Source organism: Tamandua tetradactyla, chromosome 3, assembly GCF_023851605.1.
Source record: "Tamandua tetradactyla isolate mTamTet1 chromosome 3, mTamTet1.pri, whole genome shotgun sequence".
NCBI lineage: Eukaryota > Metazoa > Chordata > Mammalia > Pilosa > Myrmecophagidae > Tamandua > Tamandua tetradactyla.
In genome coordinates this window covers 210042112-210062822 of record NC_135329.1, presented here as the reverse complement: position 1 = coordinate 210062822, position 20711 = coordinate 210042112, and the positions used below count along the sequence as shown (strand labels likewise).

Genomic DNA, 20711 nt, shown 5'->3' with positions numbered 1-20711 from the left:
GGTTGTTCATGTATTTTGGATATTATGGTAACAGGAGATTTTTTAACTTCCAATAGATGGAATAAAAAAGCAAAATAGTTGCAAAAGTTGCAATGACAAAGTCTAATCCAATTCCTGTTTTTATGATGACTTTTTGATCAAATGCAATTTTTTTCTGCTTATATATGGTCTCCCTAAATTTATACATGTTTGCTGATCAAGTAAACTAGTATTATAAGTACATTCTTAAAATTCCTCTTTAAAAATAGCCTAACTAGAGAGGTTGCATCAACTAAGCAATGTACCTGGTAATGATGACACATATAAACTATAATAAAAATATAAAATATTATAAGGTATAATAAAAATAAGTATATGCTGATGCTTCAACTACATCCTTTTTAAGATATCAGTTAAGTTTAGTAAGAAATATAAATGAGATTTTGTAACCTTGATTACTTGGATTTCAAAGAATCTGACTTTTTAATTATTTTTCCATTTGTTACTCCAGTAGGTGGAAGAACTTGAATTTGTAGTGACTTTTTAATGTAAATGCATGTGTTTTTATTAATAAGTGCTGTCATGAATAGGGAAGACAATTCTTAGCTTCAAAGAGTTTATATCCTAGTTAAAATATACTTATACCAGGGCATAGTACAAGGCAGTACTAATAAAGGAATTAAAATGTGGGAAGAATTTTTAAAGGCAGATAGATAAAAAGTAACCTAAGAAGACCTCATAGAAGAGAGGACACTTGTATAACCTTTGAATAAGAAAGTAGCATTTGAATAAATAGTGCTCTGAACTCATTTCTTTTTTAGAAACCATAACTTCATTTCGTGAGCTAATGTATTTCTGGTAATACTTAGTACTTGGGAATAATGTTGAGAAAATTTTGACTTTTTTCCTGGAGATAAGCCCCTTAGTTATTGAAGAGCTGCTTGCATTTCAAACTTGGGCTTATCTGACCTTTGAAGGTTGTGCAGGATTGGACTGAGGGATTTTAGGCTATTGTAAAGTTATCATTTGTGTATTGTGAATATAGATCATGCAAATTTCTGGCTGTATTCCAAACACAAGCATACATTTCTTCCTTCTTCCATTATTTGGTAGTATCTCTGTCTCTTCTTCCCTTCATGAACACTGGTGTTGGAAGGTAGTATGCATGTACAAAGAGCTTTGTAAGTTTGTTATCAAAGTTATTTCTAACTGTATGCAGTCTGAGTAAATAAAGACTATAGGTGGAATGGATAGAGTTTCTATTATTTTCCAACTCTAAGATGATATTTTCAGATTAAAGTGAATTTTGTTTGTTGTAAAAAATTTGTGAAAGTGAATTTTGCATCTAACTACAAGCCGTGAATGAATATGGAAAGTTGTAGAAGGTTTACAAAAGTGAATTTTGTCTGTCATAGTCAATGTTGACCAAAAGTTTGATAAGCCCATTTATAATAATTTTTAAAAGCTTTTGTGTCAAACAGCATAAGATACAAAATTAAAGTTTAGTTTTCACTCTGTTAAAATAATGTGGATTGTATATAAATATCACCTCTTAAGTTAAGGTGTAATCATGAGGCTGGAGGGAAGTGCCTGAAAATGTAGAGCTGTGTTCCGGTAGCCATGTTTCTTGAAGATGATTGTGTAATGATAAAGTTTCTCAGTGTGACTGTGTGATTGTGAAAACCTTGTGTCTGATGCTGCTTTTATCCACCTTATTGACAGACAAGTGAAACATATGGATTAAAAATAAATAAATAATAGGGGAACAAATGTTAAAATAAATTTAGTAAATTGAAATGCTAGTGAACAGTGAAAGGGAGGGGTAAAGGGTATGGTACATATGAAATTTTTTGTTTTTATTTCTCTTTCTGAATTGACACAAATGTTCTAAGAAATTATCATGATGATGAATATACAACTATGTGATGCTATTGTGAGTTATTGATTATATATCAAGAATGGAATGAACATATGGTAAGAATGTGTTTGTATGTTGTTATGTTGAATAAAAAAATAATGTGGATTAATTTGCTCTTAATGAAAATGTACATAAAAAATGTTCTTAGCCTTGAGTACTCTATCCAGAAGAGAAGTATCTTATATCAGAATAATATCCTTGTTAATGTTTATGTTTCCCTTATCATCCTTTATTTCAAAAGACAAGTCCTCTGACTTTTAAAGGAAAACTGTTACAAAGGATTTGTCCATTCACTTTGTAAAAGTGAGGGGCTAAAATAGTTTAACATATTTGTGCTGGTTTGAATTTTTTATGGAGCCCATAAAAGCCATGTCCTTCAATCCTCATTCAGTACTGCTGGGTGGGAGTATTTTGATTGTACCCATGGAGATGTGACCCACCGAACTGTGGGTGGTAACTTTTTTTTTTTTTTTTTTTTTAAGAGAAAGGGAGGAAAGGAAGGAAAGACAGAGAAGGAAGGAAGGATGGAAGGAAGGAAGGAAGGGAGGAAGAAAGGGAAACATTTTTAAACATTTTCTTGTTTTATTATATTTTGTTTGTTTGTTTGTTTGTTTTTTTACATGGGCTGGGGCCGGGAATCGAACCGGGGTCCTCCAGCACGGCAGGCAAGCACTCTTGCCCGCTGAGCCACCGCGGCCCACCCCTGTGGGTGGTAACTTTTGATTAGATGATTTCCATGGAGGTGTGTCTCCCACCTTGAAGGTGGAGTTGCTTATGGAATCCTTTAAAAGAGGAAACATTTTGGAGAGAGTCCCTTTTATAGAGTCACAAGAAAGCCAGCAGATGCTGCCATGTTTGCCATGTACCCTTCCAGATGAGAGAGAAATGCTGAATGTCATCAGCCTTCTTGGAGGAAGGTATCTTTCCCTAGATGCCTTAAATTGGATATTTCTATAGGTTTATTTTAACTGGTTAATTGGAACATTTTCTCAGCCTCAGAACTGTGAACTAGCAGCTTATTGAATTCCCCTTTTCAAAAGCCATTCTGTTTCTGGTAATTGCATTCAGGCAGTTAGCAAACTAGAAAAATATTACATAGGTTTGGGAAGTATTATACTGGTTAAGGGGATTTTCTATCCTTTAGTAATCTCAATTTGCATGGGTGGAATGTTATTCATATATTTAGAGATTGTATAAAAATTCATAAAGACTTAACAATGTTCTTACTGTCCATGTTATATCCTGATACTGATCTGTATGATGTTAAGATAATGGAATGATGTTGTTAGTCATGGTTTTAGTTATTCTTAGAAAATGGCTATAGATCATGGAACCAAATTTTCTTGTCAGTCACACTGCTTTACTCTAATGCTTCTCTAAAAGTAATTGTAGTCAGCTATAGGTCAGAGTTTCTCTGCAACAAGGAGGGATTTTAAAAGGGGAACAGTACAAATATATAAATTATGTTTTACCTGTGATTAATATCTTGTAAATGTAAAAGGTTGAAACAGGAAAAATAAAACTCTGCTATGGTTTGTTAATATAAGATGACTGCCATCATGAAAGTTGAAGTAACTTTCAACATAAAATATCTATAAGAAAATTAGGGCTTAGTTTGTAAGCTCTGTACAGCAGTCACATTTACTCTTGAGCTTTAACTGTTATTTCTGAATTTTGAGATGCTTTGTATGTGAATTCCCGACCCCCCCCCCCCCCGCAAAAGGGATCGGGGCGCCTTACCCGCAGCCAGAGACCCGAGGCCAGGGCGCAGTTCCCCCGCAGAGGGCGGGGAGTAGAACTCCGTGCGCTGAGGGGTCGAGCTCGAGAGGGTAGACGGAAGAGCGCGCGCAGGGGACCACTGCGGGTCTAAAGTACTGGACAGCCGAGTCAATTAGGCTAGAAGCAGGGCAGCTTTATTGATGATGATGCTTCTGCAAGGGCTGCTAGTTGCTGAAGACCCCGAGGCAAGGATGGCCTCGGAATATATACACGCACTCAGGGGGCGGGGAATACAGGGCGTGGAGGATGGGTTAGGGACCAATCACTCGACAGTAGGTGGGGGGAGAAGAGCGATGATTGCAGTTACCAGGAGAGACTGATTTTTAAAGGCCTAGAAGAAGTGGATGTAACAAGATGGAGAGGATATCCAAAAATAAAACTACAAGGCCGAAGATGAAAATATCCCACAATTCCTCCTTTTTTTTTCATTTAAGCAACTGTTAGTTGCGAAAGTTTTGTTTGGCTTTAACCTTTACTGGTGGAGGTAGTGATGTTACTCCCCTTCATCCTGCTCAGTTTTGAGGGGGGGCTTGCTGAGCAACCCCCATGCAAGTAACATGTGCCTCCGGGAAGCCTGAGTTGGCCTGCACATATTGATGCGGCCCTTCCCTGCAATGCTGAGCTTGCAACCAGCGGTGCCAATCTGGTCAAGCCAGATGCAAACCCTCAGGTGGCGTGCAGCTCCCGCAGGAGAGTGGAGGAGTTTAGTGGGCGGCTGCGAAGCAGCTCTGGGGCATGGAGTGTGGCCGCACTACCAGACCCCGACCGGAGGGTGATCAGTCCTCAGGGTGAGCTATGCCTGCAAGCCAGGTTTCTGCCTGTTGACGGTGTTTTACATCCTGGAAAGGATTTTGTAACTCTAGGGTGGCTAAGGCAAGGAGCTGGGCTTCTGCCCGAACTTGCCTCCGGAAGGAGGTGAGTTTTCGAAAGAGACACTTGGTGATGAGCAGCTGCGAGGGGGGGGGAACAGGGAGACGTTTACCAGGTGAACGGCAGGGCGAAAGCGGTGACTGCAAGGGAGACCAAGCTTACAGGAAGTGTGCAAAAGGTTAGGGAAGGTGGGACTGTCGGGTGGAACGAATAGGAGCCTTGGAGGATGATGTACTGCGGTCCAGAGTTCCGTCGCCTTTTTTCCGGAGACTAGAGGCTGAAAAAGAATGACAATTAGCATATACATTACCAGAGAGCTGTATGAGGGCAGGGGTTTCCTGCATTTTTCATTTGGATGAACTTTCTGTGAGACGGGGTTGTCCCTTTTTTGCCATGGCTGGGCGGACGTTTTTCCCCGGGATCCAGATTGGTTGAGGTTCATTTTCTGGAAAAATACAAGCAAAACCGCATCCCTGTGCCAAAAGGGGTGACGGGCCTAACCAAACTTTGGTCACCGGGTCTTGCCAATACACAGATGGGACCACAGAGGGTCGGTAAGAGGGTCCCCAGTGCTTGTGAAGCGGGGACAATCCGTCCTTGTCAAAGGTTAACAGATTTAGAACTATGAGTACTTGAGTAATCAGATCTCCAGGCGGGGCCTGGGGGAAATTCACTTTCTGTTTTTCTATTTGGAGTTTAATTCTTTTATTTAGTGACTCCACCATGGCTTGTCCCTGTGGGTTATAAGGGATGCCGAAGTGGTGAGTGATGTTGTACATTTGCAGAAATGCTTTGAACTGCACACTGCGATATGCAGGCCCATTATCAGTTTTTAAGTCCCAAGGGACGCCCATAAAAAGAATACTTTGTCTGAGTGCCTTGATACAATGCTTGGCTGTTTCTCCTGGGAGGGGAATAGCGTGACACATACCAGAGTAGGTGTCTATTGTGACATGCAGAAATTTAAGGCGTCCGAAGGACGGGATGTGAGTGACATCCACTTGCCACCTAGCATTTGGTTTGAGGCCCCAGGGGTTAACCCCTTGCGGCTGCAGGGGCCCCAACCGTGTGAAGGGCGTGCATGTAGCGCAGGATCTGACCAGGTGCTTGCAAGTGCTTAGAGGCAAATTACAGAGATGGTGGATGGCACGTGCTGAAAGGTGAAATGTACTGTGCAACTTCTTCGCAGCATTGACTAGGTCCTTGGTTGTCGCGAGGACATAGGTGGAGACCAACTGATCCGCTAGGCGGTTGCCTTCAGCAAGCGGCCCAGGGAGGCCGGTATGACTGCGTATATGGGAGATATACCAGGCATGTTTTCTGTCCTCTAACTCCTTCTTTAATTTATTTAGAGACACATCAATGGGCTTATCATAATTTGGGTAGAACATGGCAAGTGCAATTACTTTGCAAACCTGATATGTATAGAAACTGTCTGTGAAAATGTTGATTGGTTCCTCTGGGAACTGTTGAAGAGCAAGAATGACTGCCTCAAGTTCTCCAACTTGCACTGAGTTCGGATTGGACTTTACCACACACACTGGATTCTCCTTTTCAGGAACATAAGCAGTGAATGCAAAGCAATGCTTGGAGGCATCTGTGAAAATTGTGGTGGCCCCCGGGAGGGGGGCAGTCTTAGGAAATGGGTGGAACGGAGATTTAGGTCTCAATGGAAAGTGGAGAATTGCCTGAAAAATTTTGTGAGATGGATAGTGATTACAGAAAGTTCCGTGGAACCCTTCCAGTAGTGTTTGCATGTCTGTACTGTTCTGAATCAACCATGTGGTTTGCTTGTCCTCGAATGGCCAGACTATTGCGTCTGGGGGTCGACCCGTCAACTGTACCACGGACTTAATTAAGTCCATGGCAAGGAGGATCCACAGCTTAATTTGTGGGCAGATTTTTCTGAGCTTACTCTTCGCAGGGTGGACCCACAGAAGCAGGCCGGACTGCCAGAGCACGCCTGTGGGCGAGTGGTAGGTGTTTAGCACCAGCGCCGAGAGAGGCAGGTCCGGCTGATACCTTTCTAATTGACTTTGGGAGAAATAATCATTGAACAAAGAGAGAGCGTGTTTTGCCCAGAAGTCTAACTTAATGGGCTTAGTCAACACCTCGCGTGTCTTTCCAGCTGTTTTTAACAGGTTATACAGGGGCTCAAGCTCTGCAGTAGTTATAGGAAGGGCAGAGCGAACCCAGTTTATTTGTCCACACACTTGTTGTAGCTCACTTAAGGTGAGTCTGTCTGGAATCTCAAACTGAAATTTTGTGGGTGTCACCTGTGTGTGAAACTCGTACCCTAGGAATCTGAAAGGCGGCTGCAACTGGATTTTATCTTCCTGTACTTCGAGCCCTATGGCTTTGAGATTTTCCGTCACCTGTGACAGGACAGTTGACAGCGATTCCTGATTTTCGACTGCAATTAGTAAATCATCCATGTAATGGAGAATGGTAGCTTGCGCCCTTAGAGGTTGAATAGCCACATTAACATAGTTTTGGCAGATGGTAGGGCTATCGCGCATGCCTTGTGGGAGGACCTTCCATTGATAGCGCTTGGCTGCCCCCCCGTGGTTGGTGATAGGAACTGTAAATGCAAACTTCGGTTTGTCACTTTCATGTAAGGGAATGGAAAAAAAACAATCCTTGATGTCAATGGTGGCTATGGACAAGTGTGCCGGAAGGGCAGCGGGGTGCGGCATCCCAGGCTGAGGGGAGCCCATAGGGAGGATGTATTTATTTATCTCCCTGAGGTCATGCAATAGCCTGAATTTATTAATACCCTTTTTTTGAATTATGAAGACAGGTGAGTTGTATGGACTGGTGGAAGGTTCTAAATGACCAGCTTGTAACTGCTCTTCAACTAGTTGTTGCATGATTTTAATTTTTTGGGTTGGGAGAGGCCACTGCTCCACCCAGATAGGCTCCTCCGTATCCCATTTTAGAGGAGTGGGTGCTGGGGGTGTTATGCAAGCAGTGGCGCAACTTATTGGGGGGGCTGCGTAGTGATGATTGCCCCCGAGGCTGCGAGTATATCGCGGCCCCATAAAACTTGATCTATGGTTGTCAGAAATATGGGTCTGAAAGTACCACTGTGTCCTTCCTTGTCTTTCCACACGAGAGGGATAGCTGCACAGACCGAGGGGGCAGAGCCTGTAGCTCCGACAACCTCTGGTCCCGAAGTGGTTGGGCACATGTTTGAAAAATGTACAGGGAGGCAACTGATCTCTGCTCCCGAGTCTACTGTACCTATGAGCCAATTTGTACCTACTTTTATTTCACGTTTGGGCTTGTTTGGAGTTATAGGTATGGTCCACATTATGGTCTGGGGTTGCTCTGAGCAACTCCCCGTGTCTCTTTGGGGCGGGGCTGAGACTTGCCCCCTTTTAAGTTTAAAGGCTGGTTGACCTGGCAGCAGTTGCGTGCCCAGTGATAGCCATTATTACATTTTGGGCAAGGGGTGGTAGGTTTGCGTTCTTGCCATTGCCCTCCTTCCTGTTCCGGTTGTCGGTTACGATTGGGCTGTGTTGCTGGCCAGGGCCTATGACTGGGACACTCCCTAGCGTAATGTCCAGTTTCCCCACAGCGGAAACATTCATTAGTCAAGGCCATGGCTGAAGATAAGGCTGTAGAGAGAGCACTCGCGGCCGGGTCTATCCCCCTACATGCCAGCACCCAATCTGTGATGGGTTTCTCTCTGATACTACAGATTGCTTGCTTAAAAACTGGCAGACAGCCCTCCATAATAAGTTCTTTAGCCAAGGCAATTTGGCCTTGAGGGTCTGAGATTCTATTGCGACATGCTTCCTGGACCCGAGCTACGAAGGAGGAGAATTCTTCCTCCCTCTTCTGCACTAATTTAGTTATGCTCTCCGGTCTAGATGCTGAACAATTTTGGAAAGCTCTCATTGCTACTTCTCTCAACTGAATCCAAAATCCATTGGGGGCGGCTGCATACACCGCAGGGTCAAAGTAAGGACCCGTCCCCAGAAATGCTTCCAGGGGCATACCAATGCCTGGAGGCCCTTGGTGTGCCAGTTGCTGAGCGGCCCGCTCGGCCTCCGAGTTAAAGTGTGCTTTCCAGTCCACGAAGTGGCCTGGGGACAGAATGGCTCTAGCCAGAGAGACCCAGTCCTGAGGAGTATTTAATTGAGTGGAAAGATTGTCAAGTAAATGAGTCACATACGGACTGGCGAACCCTTCTTCCTTAACTGCCTTGCACAGTTGCTTGATGTCCTCTGCTTCGTGAGGGTACCAAGCAAATGGGCGTTGCGGTGATGGGTTAAGGTTCTTGGGAAAACATCCCACCGACTGCGGAACGAGAGGTTGCCACAATGCTGTCGGGGGGCTTGCCGTTGCATTGCCGGGCCACTGAGGGCCTTCACTGGTATTACAAAATGGCGGCCGAGAGCTCTTATTACAAGATGGCAGATGAGACGCTTCCTCCCCATTATAAGATGGCAGCGGGAAGTTGGGCTGACAAAATGGTGGACAGGGTCTGTAAAATGATGGACAAGGTCCCTCCCCCTGTGGAGGGGGGGCCGTCGGGAGGCACTTCCCCTTTTGGGTCGAAGAAGAAGGCAGAAGTGGCTCGCAAGATGGCGCGGAACCTCCATCTTGAGGAAGGGCGGGGTAAAGGCACTTCCTGTTTTCTTTGTCTCTGCTTGAACAAGAAGGCGGAAGTTCGCCATCTTGTCTCCAAGCGGCACTGTAATCTTTAGGGGGCTCACGTTCTAAGTGCTCGTTTAGCTGCTCTAGCAGCGATTCTACATCATCTTCAGAGTCTGAACTACTGGCTTCCGCTGCTAGCGCTTCCTTACCCCTTCTGTCGGGCGGGTTAGAACCTTGAAGGCACGAACGAATCGTGATGAGCGTGGGGAGAAGCCCCGGTGGAAATTGCTTCCCTTCATGTTCCATTTTTTGGGTCACCCGATCAATTAACTGATCATACATCTCAGTGCTCCAAAGGTGGCAGGTTGAGAGCCACGGGTTAAAAGGCAAGAGAAGATCCCAATATACTTGCAGCTGTTTAACTGAAACCTTGCATTTGTGTGTGTCTAGGAGTGCTGCCAGGGCGCGCACCTGAGGCGCTTGTTGCCGAGAGATTTGGCTACCCATGTTTAAAAATTTAGAGGGACAGTTAGCAACTCCGGTTTGGACCTAGGGGGATAAGAGTGCTAACTGTGAGGGCGCTTACCTTCCGATGAGGTCCAGGGAAGAGGAGCGTCAGGGGTCCGAGGTGCAGACAGGAACAGGGCTGGCGGTCGATATCTCCGGTGGGCGGCGATGAGGGAGCCCCACGCTGGGCGCCAATTACGTGAATTCCCGACACCCCCCCCCCCCCCCCCCCCCCGCAAAAGGGTTCGGGGCGCCTTACCCGCAGCCAGAGACCCGAGGCCAGGGCGCAGTTCCCCCGCAGAGGGCGGGGAGTAGAACTCCGGGCGCTGAGGGGTCGAGCTCGAGAGGGTAGACGGAAGAGCGCGTGCAGGGGACCACTGCGGGTCTAAAGTACTGGACAGCCGAGTCAATTAGGCTAGAAGCAGGGCAGCTTTATTGATGATGATGCTTCTGCAAGGGCTGCTAGTTGCTGAAGACCCCGAGGCAAGGATGGCCTCGGAATATATACACGCACTCAGGGGGCGGGGAATACAGGGCGTGGAGGATGGGTTAGGGACCAATCACTCGACAGTAGGTGGGGGGAGAAGAGCGATGATTGCAGTTACCAGCGAGAGACTGATTTTTAAAGGCCTAGAAGAAGCGGATGTAACAAGATGGAGAGGATATCCAAAAATAAAACTACAAGGCCGAAGATGAAAATATCCCACACTTTGCTCTTTGTATAACCTTGTAGTTCCCTGGAACTTTAGGCATCTGTGTGACACCTGAGACTCAGAGTTAGAGCTCTGCAGTCCTGAGAGTCAGCATGACTCCATACAGCAACTGTTAAAGAAACTGAAGAAGAGATTAGAGATGTGATTGCAATTAATCTGGTTAAGACTAAGGAAAATCAGAATACAGGGTAAAAGATAATATTGTCTGTATTTTACAATTTTAACTTCTGTGTGAAACCAAAAGAAGAGATGTTTATTTTGTCCAAAATTTACATTTTCTGTAGCACACTATCTAATTTTATTTAAACAACCTAATTCAGATTTACATGACATGGAACCCAGAATAAAGAATAAAACCTTAATATTCTGTAGTTAATGTTATGCCCTGATTCATTTCAGAGTATTTTATTCAGAAAATGCAAAACTATTTGCAAAGACCCTGAGAAGAAGTGAAACTGCTAAACTTCCTCACTTAAGGAATTCCTGATATTCTCTTAAGCAATAGGGAACTATTTACCTCCCAATTTAATAAGCCAAGCCCTTGATCTTGAGACTTGACCTTATAAAACTTATTTCTGTACTGGCAAAGCTAAGCCTACTTATAATTAATGGCCAAGCATCACCCCCACAGAAACTCTTCTGTTACTCAGATGTAATCTCTCTCTAAGCCAAGCCCTGGAAATAAACTCAGTACCTTCCCCCCTATGCCAGACATGACTTCCAGGAGTTTAAGTCTCCCTGGCAATGTGGGACAGGACTCTCATGGATAAGCCTGGATCTGGCATTGTGGGATTAGTTGAAAAAAAAAGGAGAAAAGAAATAATTAAAGATTTAGTGGCTGAGAGTTTTCAAATCAAGTCAAGAGGTCATTCCGGACCCTATGAAAGTTTCAGCAGGTATTAACAGACTGCCACAGTATGGCAAGCCCCAACCAATAATATTCCTGGAAACCCTAAGGATACCCTGAACTCGATAAGTTTTGTTTATCAGAGACTTAAAACCTCTGGATTTATTCCTATGCCAGATAAGCCCAGAAACACAGAAGTACCAGTCTCTCCAGGACAACAACCACTTTTGTCCCTCTGCCCCATAGTATTGACACCCCTTTTCAGCATGAAGAAATTAGATGTCGTCACTCTGATATCCCTCAAGATTGGGAGAATTATCAAATGAGAGGGAGGAGATGTAACTGAGAAGTTAAGATTTAATGAATGATTATGACTACTGAATTATTATATGAATATTCCTTTTTTCTTTCTTATATATTAGAGTAGAAAGAGGGAACTACCCAAAATCTCTGAACTATATTTCAGCTGCCCTGATCACTTATAATGATGGTAAAAAGCTTTTATCTTGGGCCTTTGTGATTGTAAAAGCTGGCACTCTCTTTATCCAGTCTTTTTCTCAAAGTAACTTATAAGGGCAAATCCCCTAATGTTAATGGAGGAAATTGAATCAGTTCAGAACCAACCATTAACTGGCTCCATCACAGTTTCACTCCTTTACATTTGTAAATTGTTTCTGCCTATACCTGCTATTGAAATAAAAATAATTCTCTCCCTCTCCATTTCTGCTTAAACTTGCTGTTGAAATTGTAATGACTTCTTCTCCTCTTGTTAGGATCCACAAAAACCCTGAACCCTCTAGACTGGGGGAGATGGATTTTTAGACCACAAGGCCATCTGTTCTCCTGCTTTTCATCTAACAATAAAATCTTTTCATCTAACAATAAAATCCTTCAAAACTCCGGCATCTCAGGAATTGGTCACTTGAGTGTACCAGGCAGAGAATCCACCACCTTTATCTGGTAACTGTACTGGCATGAACAGTGGTGTTCCAGCAGCTGGCAGGGAAAGGAGTGAAGGGGAGCCCACTTCTGGCGGGAACCCAGACTGAGACAGCCAACCATGTTTGTTGTAACACCTTATTCCAAGACAATAATCATGAACTGGTGCAAAGATTCAGTTATTGGGATAGTCAAAGCCTTGTTTGTAAAAGAAAAGAAAAGTTAAACCACTAAGGAGCCATAGTTATGCAAATGCAGGTATGTGGATGCAACAGAATACTCCTTAGTCACTGAAAGTGAATTAAATGTTATACAAAAACATAGGAGAATGTTCATGATAGAATGAAGTGAGGAAAGCAGGTGAGAAAACACTGGATGTATTTGGTATATCTGCAATTTTTCATACCTAGAATTATTTGCTTAAAGAGTAACAAATGGTTACTCTTGAAAACCACCAGTGATTTTTAATTTCTTGCGTGCATGTATCTGTGTGTGCACATGTAAGTGTGTACACACATGCACGTCTATGTTTTTCAAATTTTCTTTCATAATCATGTATTACTTTTGTAATTATAAAATGTAAGTTGGGGGTCCAAGTGGTAGAATTCTCACCTGCCATGTGGAAGACCTAGGTTTGAGTCCCAGCCCATGCACTTCCCAAACAAACAAACAAGCAAACAAATAAACAAAAAAATTTCAAGAAGGTGCTGCAATAAGGGGATACTCTTATGGAAAAAGAATGAACTGTGACCTCCATCATACAGCATACAAAGAAAAAATGGAACTTAGCAATAAGAAATAAACAAATGCAATATTAATGAACAGGAAGACACCTAAGGAACATAATTTATATAGATTTATTAATATATTTTTAATTGTGAGCAACTTCATATAAAATTAACTTGCCAGACACCATCCTTTGAATTTTTATCAAATCTGCATCCATTTGTCATAAACGATGATTGTCCTCTCAAATACACCACTCACCAATTTTAAAATTTTAAAAGCATCAGTCTTTTCCCCCAAATCAGAAATCCCAGATTGTTCTCAATGGAATCTATGTCATTTATTCATTTCAAGTATAAAGTTTATTCCTAAAGGAATACATTTCCTTCTTGAAATACACAATGTGACGACACCTGTCACATCATGAGTATGAATTAGGAGCACCTGTTACCAGTGAAGGAATCTGTCACAACAGCCTACAGAGACCAGAGGGTGAAGTTAAAACTGTCACCTGTAGTGGTGGCAGCCAGGATCACATCTTTGCTTCCCAACAGAGACCCAGGCTACATATTTCAGCAAGAAAAGGGTAATGGAGAAAGAGAGAAGAACCATCCAACCCTCTCAGCAATTCATTTGAAGGATTATAGCACAGTCCAGATTAAATAAGGATATGGGAGTCTGGGAAGAGGGATGTAATATAAATTCGCAAATATCTCCCTATAAATTGACTGGAGATTAGATTATTTTCATTACAAAGAAACACTCCAGGGGTGTCTACTTCATCGAAAAGTATTTCTTTAATAACAACAAAATGAATTAAACTCCGACTCTTTTTGCCAAATTGGAACTGACCAGGGAATGGATTAAAATGTCTCCGCGTTTTCCACCCACTTTTCAATGTGCCTTGGTTTTAGGGGTTTTCTTAACCGGCGCCATTTTCCCAAAGCATCTGCGGTAACCGAGGAGGCAGCATTTCCAGGTGATGAAGAGGGCGGTCAGCACAACGGCCAGCAAGAAGCCGATCACGTCCAAGGAGTGGTACTGGTACCAGGTGAGGTCATGGGCTGCGGGGCGCAGGTGCGGCGCCCCCTTGTGCCGCATCACAAACTCCACCCAGAACACGGCCAGGTCCAGCGGCTCCACGGGCCGGTCCTTGTGAAGGCTGGACAGGCGCATGATGTTCTCCTTGTAGCTAAGCACAGAGAAGTCACGTTAGAGCCTGGGACGCGGCGCGCTGCCCTCGCTCATGCTTGCCCACCGTGGGGAAGGCCACCAGGCTCTCCACATTCAGTAGAGGAAGCCTGATTCCATTATAACCAGAAAACAAAAAATGCACACACAGAATAAATGTTATTTCTAATAAAGAAAGAATGCTAAATTTAGCATGAGGCTGGATCTATGCAGCCTACCAAAGTAGGATGGATTCCTGTTTACTGTGGACTGCACAGACAGTTGAATCAGAACATCCAAATCCAAGATGGGTTAGATGCTTCAACTCTGAGTGCAACTGCACTACAAGAAGGAGAAAGGAGGAGAGGAGAAGGAGACGAAAAGGAAGACATTTGTATTCAGGAATAATTATGATCGTTGGTGACCTTAAACAAATCCCTAAGTTTAATGCATTATTATAGGTTAATTATTGAGTTACAAGTGGTTGCTGATCACATGGAACAAAAGATCAAAGTAAATAAAGCATTAATACTGTTACACTAATTAGTAACATGATGTGGACCTCAGAAACAAGTGTTGTCAGTGCAGCGAGAGAAGTCAGGTTTTAATTTTATGGGCGGGTGAGCAGCAGGGCCCTGCGGCTGGCACCCTGGGCTGCTGGGAGAAGTGGACTGGCCTTATGGGGAGAGCCTGACAATCCCTCCATGAGCGTGACCCGAGGTTACACGGATTTTTCCTTTTTACACACTGGCACCACTCAGAGCAAGGCCAGTGCCTTGTTCACATATGAGCACCTCCAGTGCTTGAAGGCAGTCACTGTTTCTCCGTGGTTTCTCCTCCCCATGCCTGGTGTAACCCGCTGTGTTGAGTCTCTGCCCTTCTGAACACACGCCAGTTTCTCACATCTGAATTCCTGACTAACGTCTCTTTGAAAAGGAAGCTACTATGGGGGAAGGCTCCTGACATTCCCTCATTGACACACTCATGTACACAGGTACACACACACACACGGCACATATGCACACACATGCACACATATACATGTGTGTGTACATGTGCATGCATATGAACACGCATACTTGCACACTGATGCTCATGCACACTCATATGTACACACACATTCTATTGAGTGTAGGATGAAGTCCCACCACTGGCCATCACTTCTCTCCCATGGGTTCTGATCAGGCTGTTATCAGTAAGCATGACAACAATACATTAAATTTCATTCCTAATTTGATGTAGTGGCTTTTGTCTTTTGGAGAATAGTTTTCAGGGCCACGTTTGAACAAATTCATCTTTGCTTTTATTATAAGAGCTTTATCTGTGATATCATTTATGCAGTCCTATATACAAAATTTCTCTCAGGTTGCAGTGCTGGAAAATTGTACCTCTAAGCAACTGTTTTGTTTTTATCATATGGACACTACACTTCTTGTAATTGGATATTTTTGTCTTTGCTTTGGCCACTAAGGCCTCTAATGTGGAGTCTGTTACCCACTTATAGAAATGTCCAGGAACATTTCTAGTCTCCAGTTTTCTGGAGCAGCTAGAAGGAAAAATCTCAGATGATGGTATGGTAGCCCATGAAAACTCTGGGAAATGTCCTGAAACTACTTGTTGAAGAGTGCTTTGAAAACTATTGCTTTTTTCTTTCGTTGCTTTGTATATATGTAAATTATACAATTAGAAAAGTTAAAAAATATATATAGGCATAAAAAAAGAAATGAACAGAATCTTATAAGTAGGATGTTTATTATGATAACATTTTAGCTTTTTCAAAAATGAAGTTTTAAATATTCCAGAGAAAATGAATTTTAAAATTATAAATCTGATAAATTCTACAGGAATTAAAGAATTCTTCTATAAAGTGAATACCTCCCAAGTTATTTTACTTATGAAATCTGGTATTTTATGTTTTTCTTTTGGCCTCTGAATATTTACTGTGAATGCTATGGCCAAATAGAGGTAGCATTTCTCTGTATCTTCTTTCTTCCCCTTTATTCCTTTGTACTCTCTCTCTTACCTTTTGTCATTGATGACAGTTTTTATGGCATTTTGTAAGTCTTCAGAAGTCATTTCAAGGATGTTCAGGGTCACTCCAGCTCCCCGGGAATCGATGCGCTTCGCATTGTCCATCTGATCACCAATCAAGGGCAGCATCACCATTGGAACGCCATTGCATATTCCTTCATAGATGCCATGGGAGCCACAATGTGTGATAAAGGCACGAGTCTTCGGGTGACCTGAGAAGCCAAGCACGAGAGAGAGAGACGGCTGCGGTCAGCTTACCGAGTTGTACACTCTGACATCCTCTAGGTTTGAAAGCACCCTGCACTGTAAGGTGAAATGCTCAATAGGCCTCTTGCCAAGTCCCACAGCTCATCAAGGATCTGAGAGCCATTCTCTGAAATGCAATTATCAAGGAAAGTGACACCTTATCTCCCAGTTTCCTGGGAGAAAATGGGCCTAATTTCAGCTAGTACATGTGCAGTGGTTTGAAGGTGCATATATCCTAGAAAAACACGTGCTTAAATCCAATCCATTCCTGCGGGTATGAACCCTTTGTAAGCGGGATCTTTTGATGAGGTGACGTCAGTTAAGGTATGACCACCTCGATCAGGATGGGTCTTAATCTTGTTACTGGAGTCCTTTATAAATTGAATGAATTCAGATATGAGAGAGAGAGAAAGCCACAGGAAGGAAGAAGGCGAACATCAATAGAACTTGGAAGAGAAAGGAGAGACCAAGAGATGCCACCATGTACACTGCCAGCCCCAGAGCACAACAGTCTTCAGGGAGAAAGCACTGCCTTGATGATGCCTTGATTTGGACCTTTTCCCAGCCTCAAAACCATGAGCAAATAAATTCCCATTGTTTAACCCCACCCATTGCATGGTATTTGCTTCAGCAACCTAGGAAATAGAAACAACTTGACTCCAAGCTGTAGAACCTAGCTCTGGTCATAAAGATACAAAAAAAATTAGTAATTTTATTTTGAAAACATGAATGCAATCAGTTGTATGTGTTTAGCTATAAAAAAGAGAGAAATTTCTTTCTTTCTTTGCAGTCTCTTCATGGATTGCCTGTGATGAATTTTGGGTTCATGCTTATTCAATAATGAAATGATTTTCTGTCTCTTCTATCTTTGTGGAGAGGTTTTCTGGGTTGGGAATAGAGAGACTGAACATACAGACAATTATCAGGAAACTCTGACCCTCAAGTTACCAGACCAGGAAACTCTGGTCAACTACCTGCAACAATGGTCCAGGAAGCTGGCTACTATCTACAACAACCAGTCCAGGAAGGTAGACCACAGTCCTTGTAACATTCAACCCAGAAGAGCCAGGACTCGAGCAATACCTGACAGTTTCCCTAATGTTTGCCATTACCTCCACCATGGTACCAACCAGAGAAAGCTAAATATGCTCTCCTAACCAATCACACAGAATGCTCCACTTCTCACTAGCCAACCTCCAGCCTCCTCATGCCACCAGCCTTCAACCAGGACCACCTGAAATTTTCCCTTTGTTCTTCTATAAAAGTCTTCCTCCTCCTCTGCCTCCCTACCTTTGAGTCTCTGCCAAAAGCAACTGAGGGTGGCCGACTCCCTTGTTGTAACAAGCTCTGAATAAAGAGCCCTTTTGAGTGGGCTTCATTTACTTCCATACCATGTGTGACAGTGGGTTCTGGTATCAACTTGACCAGGTGGTTATGCCCAGTTGTCTGGTTGGGCAGGCACTGGCCTGACCATTGGATATTTCATGGCTGGTTGACTGAATCATCAGTCACTTGATTGCATCTTTGGCTCATTATATCTGCAAGAAACTGGGGCATGCCTCCCACAATGAGATAATCCAATTAGTTGAAGGTTTTTAAGGAAGAAGAGAGACTTTCGCTTACTTCTCCAGCCAGCAAGCCTCTCCTGTGCAGTTCGTCCACACCCTTTATCAGAGATGCCAGCTTCACAGCGTGCTCTACGGATTTTGGACTCTTCCATCCCCACAGATGCATGAGACACCTTTATAAATCTCATACTTACAGATCTCTCCTGCTGGTTCTGTTTCTCTAGAGAACCCTGACTAAAATACCATGGTTCAACTGGTACATCAAATCCTCCCAAACTCACCAAGCAGATCATTTTGGGGTAGCCACTTGACAAGTTTTGTATTCTTCCCAAGATTAGAAGGTGGATTTCCTGTGTACCGCCAGAAGACCTATTGCAGAGAAAAAAGAACAGGGTTTAAAGAAAAAACACACTCTGATCAAAAAACAAAATCCACTTGAGTAGCTAGAAAATGAGGTTCTCTGAATGAATATAAACTTTAAAGGGCTGGGAGATGCAGTGACCAGGAGAGCCTCTGTGATCTAACTTCCTCTTTCTCATTCTGGGGGCTTAATTCCCGAGGCAGGCTCACTTTGTGAAAATTCAGCAAGCTGAGCACTTACGATTTTCACACTTTTCTGTACTTCAACGAAAAGTTTACTTAGTAAGATGAGGGGTTATAGAACCATAAAGACAGAAGTAAACCTAGTGTCTTAACAGCATTTTGGAAAAATTTCCCTATTTAATATGAAGGACAGAATTCCTTAAGTTCTCTTCAGCACACTTTTAAGTCTCTTAGGAAAATGAAACTTTCTAGTAAAATGGATCATTGTTTAACAGAGTGGTTGAACATTCAGTTACAAAAACGACTTTCCAATTAAGAACTGAGAATTGGCAGGGAAAACACAAATAGAGTTAATGCAAATACTAAAGTCTGGGGTTAGAACTCATATGAAGATAGATATAAAGGAGTCATATAGAATCTACTTACTGTCTGAGGTATTTTACTCAAAGCATCAGCAATTTCCATCGCTTTCTTCTCTGGAATGTCTGAGACAAATGATCCCAAAGAGAAAACCACAATCCCATGTTCTCCAGAAGCGTTAACATAGGCTTCAAACTCCTAGAACCAGGGGAGAAATTTCCATTTATTTTTTATTTTTTGTATATTCTTTGGTGATTACATGCATACATTAAGCTCTGCATCAGATATCTTCCTCTTAAGAATGTGGTTAAAGGTATGCATATACATATTGATAACTTTATATCATTACATATTACATACATAATATATATCAAATAAATGTTTTAGAGGCAGCAATTATTAATGTTTTGTTTTACAGTGTTTCCTTCTCCTTTCTTCCCTTCCAAAGAAAGAAGGCTTCTTGTCTACTGGGGTATCCCTTGGGTTCTCTTTCAAGATGCAAAATCCAGGTAATGGGCTAATTTGCTAAGAGGGAAGGTATCATCTTACCCACTTCCCCAGGGCTACAAGTAGCTGCAGAGTTCCAGGGGAGAAAGCAGGTGTTCAGGAAGGAACTGAAAGAGGGAGAGAAGACAATAAACAAGGAGGAAGCATGTGGAGGGACACATATAGAGGAAGCACACCGAGGAAGCACCTGGAGGGACACATATAGAGGAAGCACATGGGGAAGCGCAGGGAGGGACACACAGAGAGGACGCACACAGAGGAAGCACATGGAGGCATACATATAGAGGAAGCACATGGGGGAAGCATACTAAGGTGAATGAGATCACGGAGAGAGAAGACTTCTAGCACTTTCTGGAAAAGGAAAGTTTGGGGGAGGGGAAATCTGCCCAAAGAGGACTTTCAGGAAGCTTTCTGTGGGAGGCATCAGGTAACACTCCTGCACTGCCCCTTTAAGAAATTCTATAGGAAAGATCTGTTACTTTCAAGGCTTTTGGAATCTAAAATGCACTTATAATCCAGTGACAGGTGTAAAGGATAATGACAAATAGCACTGCTATTACTGTAAGTAAGACCATTCCTTCTGTGTTAAAAGAAGGAACAGAAAATGAAGTATTGGGCTCACAATGAAGGTCAAACCTCAAATGGCAAAGACAACCTTTAACTACTTATAGCTTTCCCCTGCAACCTGTAGCAGGGTCTTCTATGTACATGGTGGACAATAAATTTTGGATGATTAACAATAATATTCATGTTAACTCTGCAGAAATTTAACCAGTCAACCTTGTATTTTTCAACCTTTCCTGCTGAAGAGTTAGTTAAAGTGTAAGTCAACTTTTCTGCCTTAGCAAGAATATATTAAAATATATTTGAATCTTTCTTTGCTGGCTATATAATACACTATAAAAAGCAAAATGTTCCCCCCAAAGTGTGAATGATACAAAACAGGGAGAGAAACTCTTGCAAGTGTGCCCGTGACCTGACCGGGGCTGAATCCCAGCCCACTAAGCATATGATCCTCACCTCGAGGCACAGGCCCTGTTCTAGAAGATAATTCCTATAGCAGCGTGATCACGCTGTCAGCTGAGGGAGAACAGAAACCTGAAGGAATCTCAGGATTCCTCTCACAAATATCCCCTTGGGCATCACAGCCTTCGCTATATAGGGAGGAAGTTGGAGATGAGACCAGGGGACTTCTCTCTAAAGAATCTTCTGGGCCACATGGCCCAGGGATCAAGAAAAAAAGAACAGGGCAGGCCACGTTGGCTCAGCAGGCAAGGATGCTTGTCTGCCATGCCAGAGGACCCAGGTTCGATTCCTGGTGCCTGCCCATGTTAAAAAAAAAAGAAAGAAAGAACAAAGAGAGACTTGCGTGACAATACCTCTACAGATTACACCTGTTTTCC

The 20711-nt window shown here is 42.9% G+C and overlaps 1 protein-coding gene across 4 annotated transcripts in view; it reads right to left on the bottom strand.

The window, feature by feature from the left end:
* Nucleotides 1–13656: 13656 nt before the first annotated feature.
* LOC143678249 (UDP-glucuronosyltransferase 1A3-like) overlaps nucleotides 13657–20711 on the bottom strand; it is a 70672-nt gene continuing 63617 nt past the window's right edge. For all 4 annotated transcript variants that reach the window (XM_077155474.1, XM_077155475.1, XM_077155476.1 and 1 more), the window contains exons 2-5: nucleotides 18868–18999; nucleotides 18180–18267; nucleotides 16077–16296; nucleotides 13657–14075 (exon numbers count right to left, since the gene is read on the bottom strand). In XM_077155474.1, coding sequence (XP_077011589.1) covers nucleotides 13778–14075; nucleotides 16077–16296; nucleotides 18180–18267; nucleotides 18868–18999 — 738 coding nt within the window. In that variant the 3' untranslated portion in view covers nucleotides 13657–13777. The remainder of the gene's footprint in view (nucleotides 14076–16076; nucleotides 16297–18179; nucleotides 18268–18867; nucleotides 19000–20711) is intronic.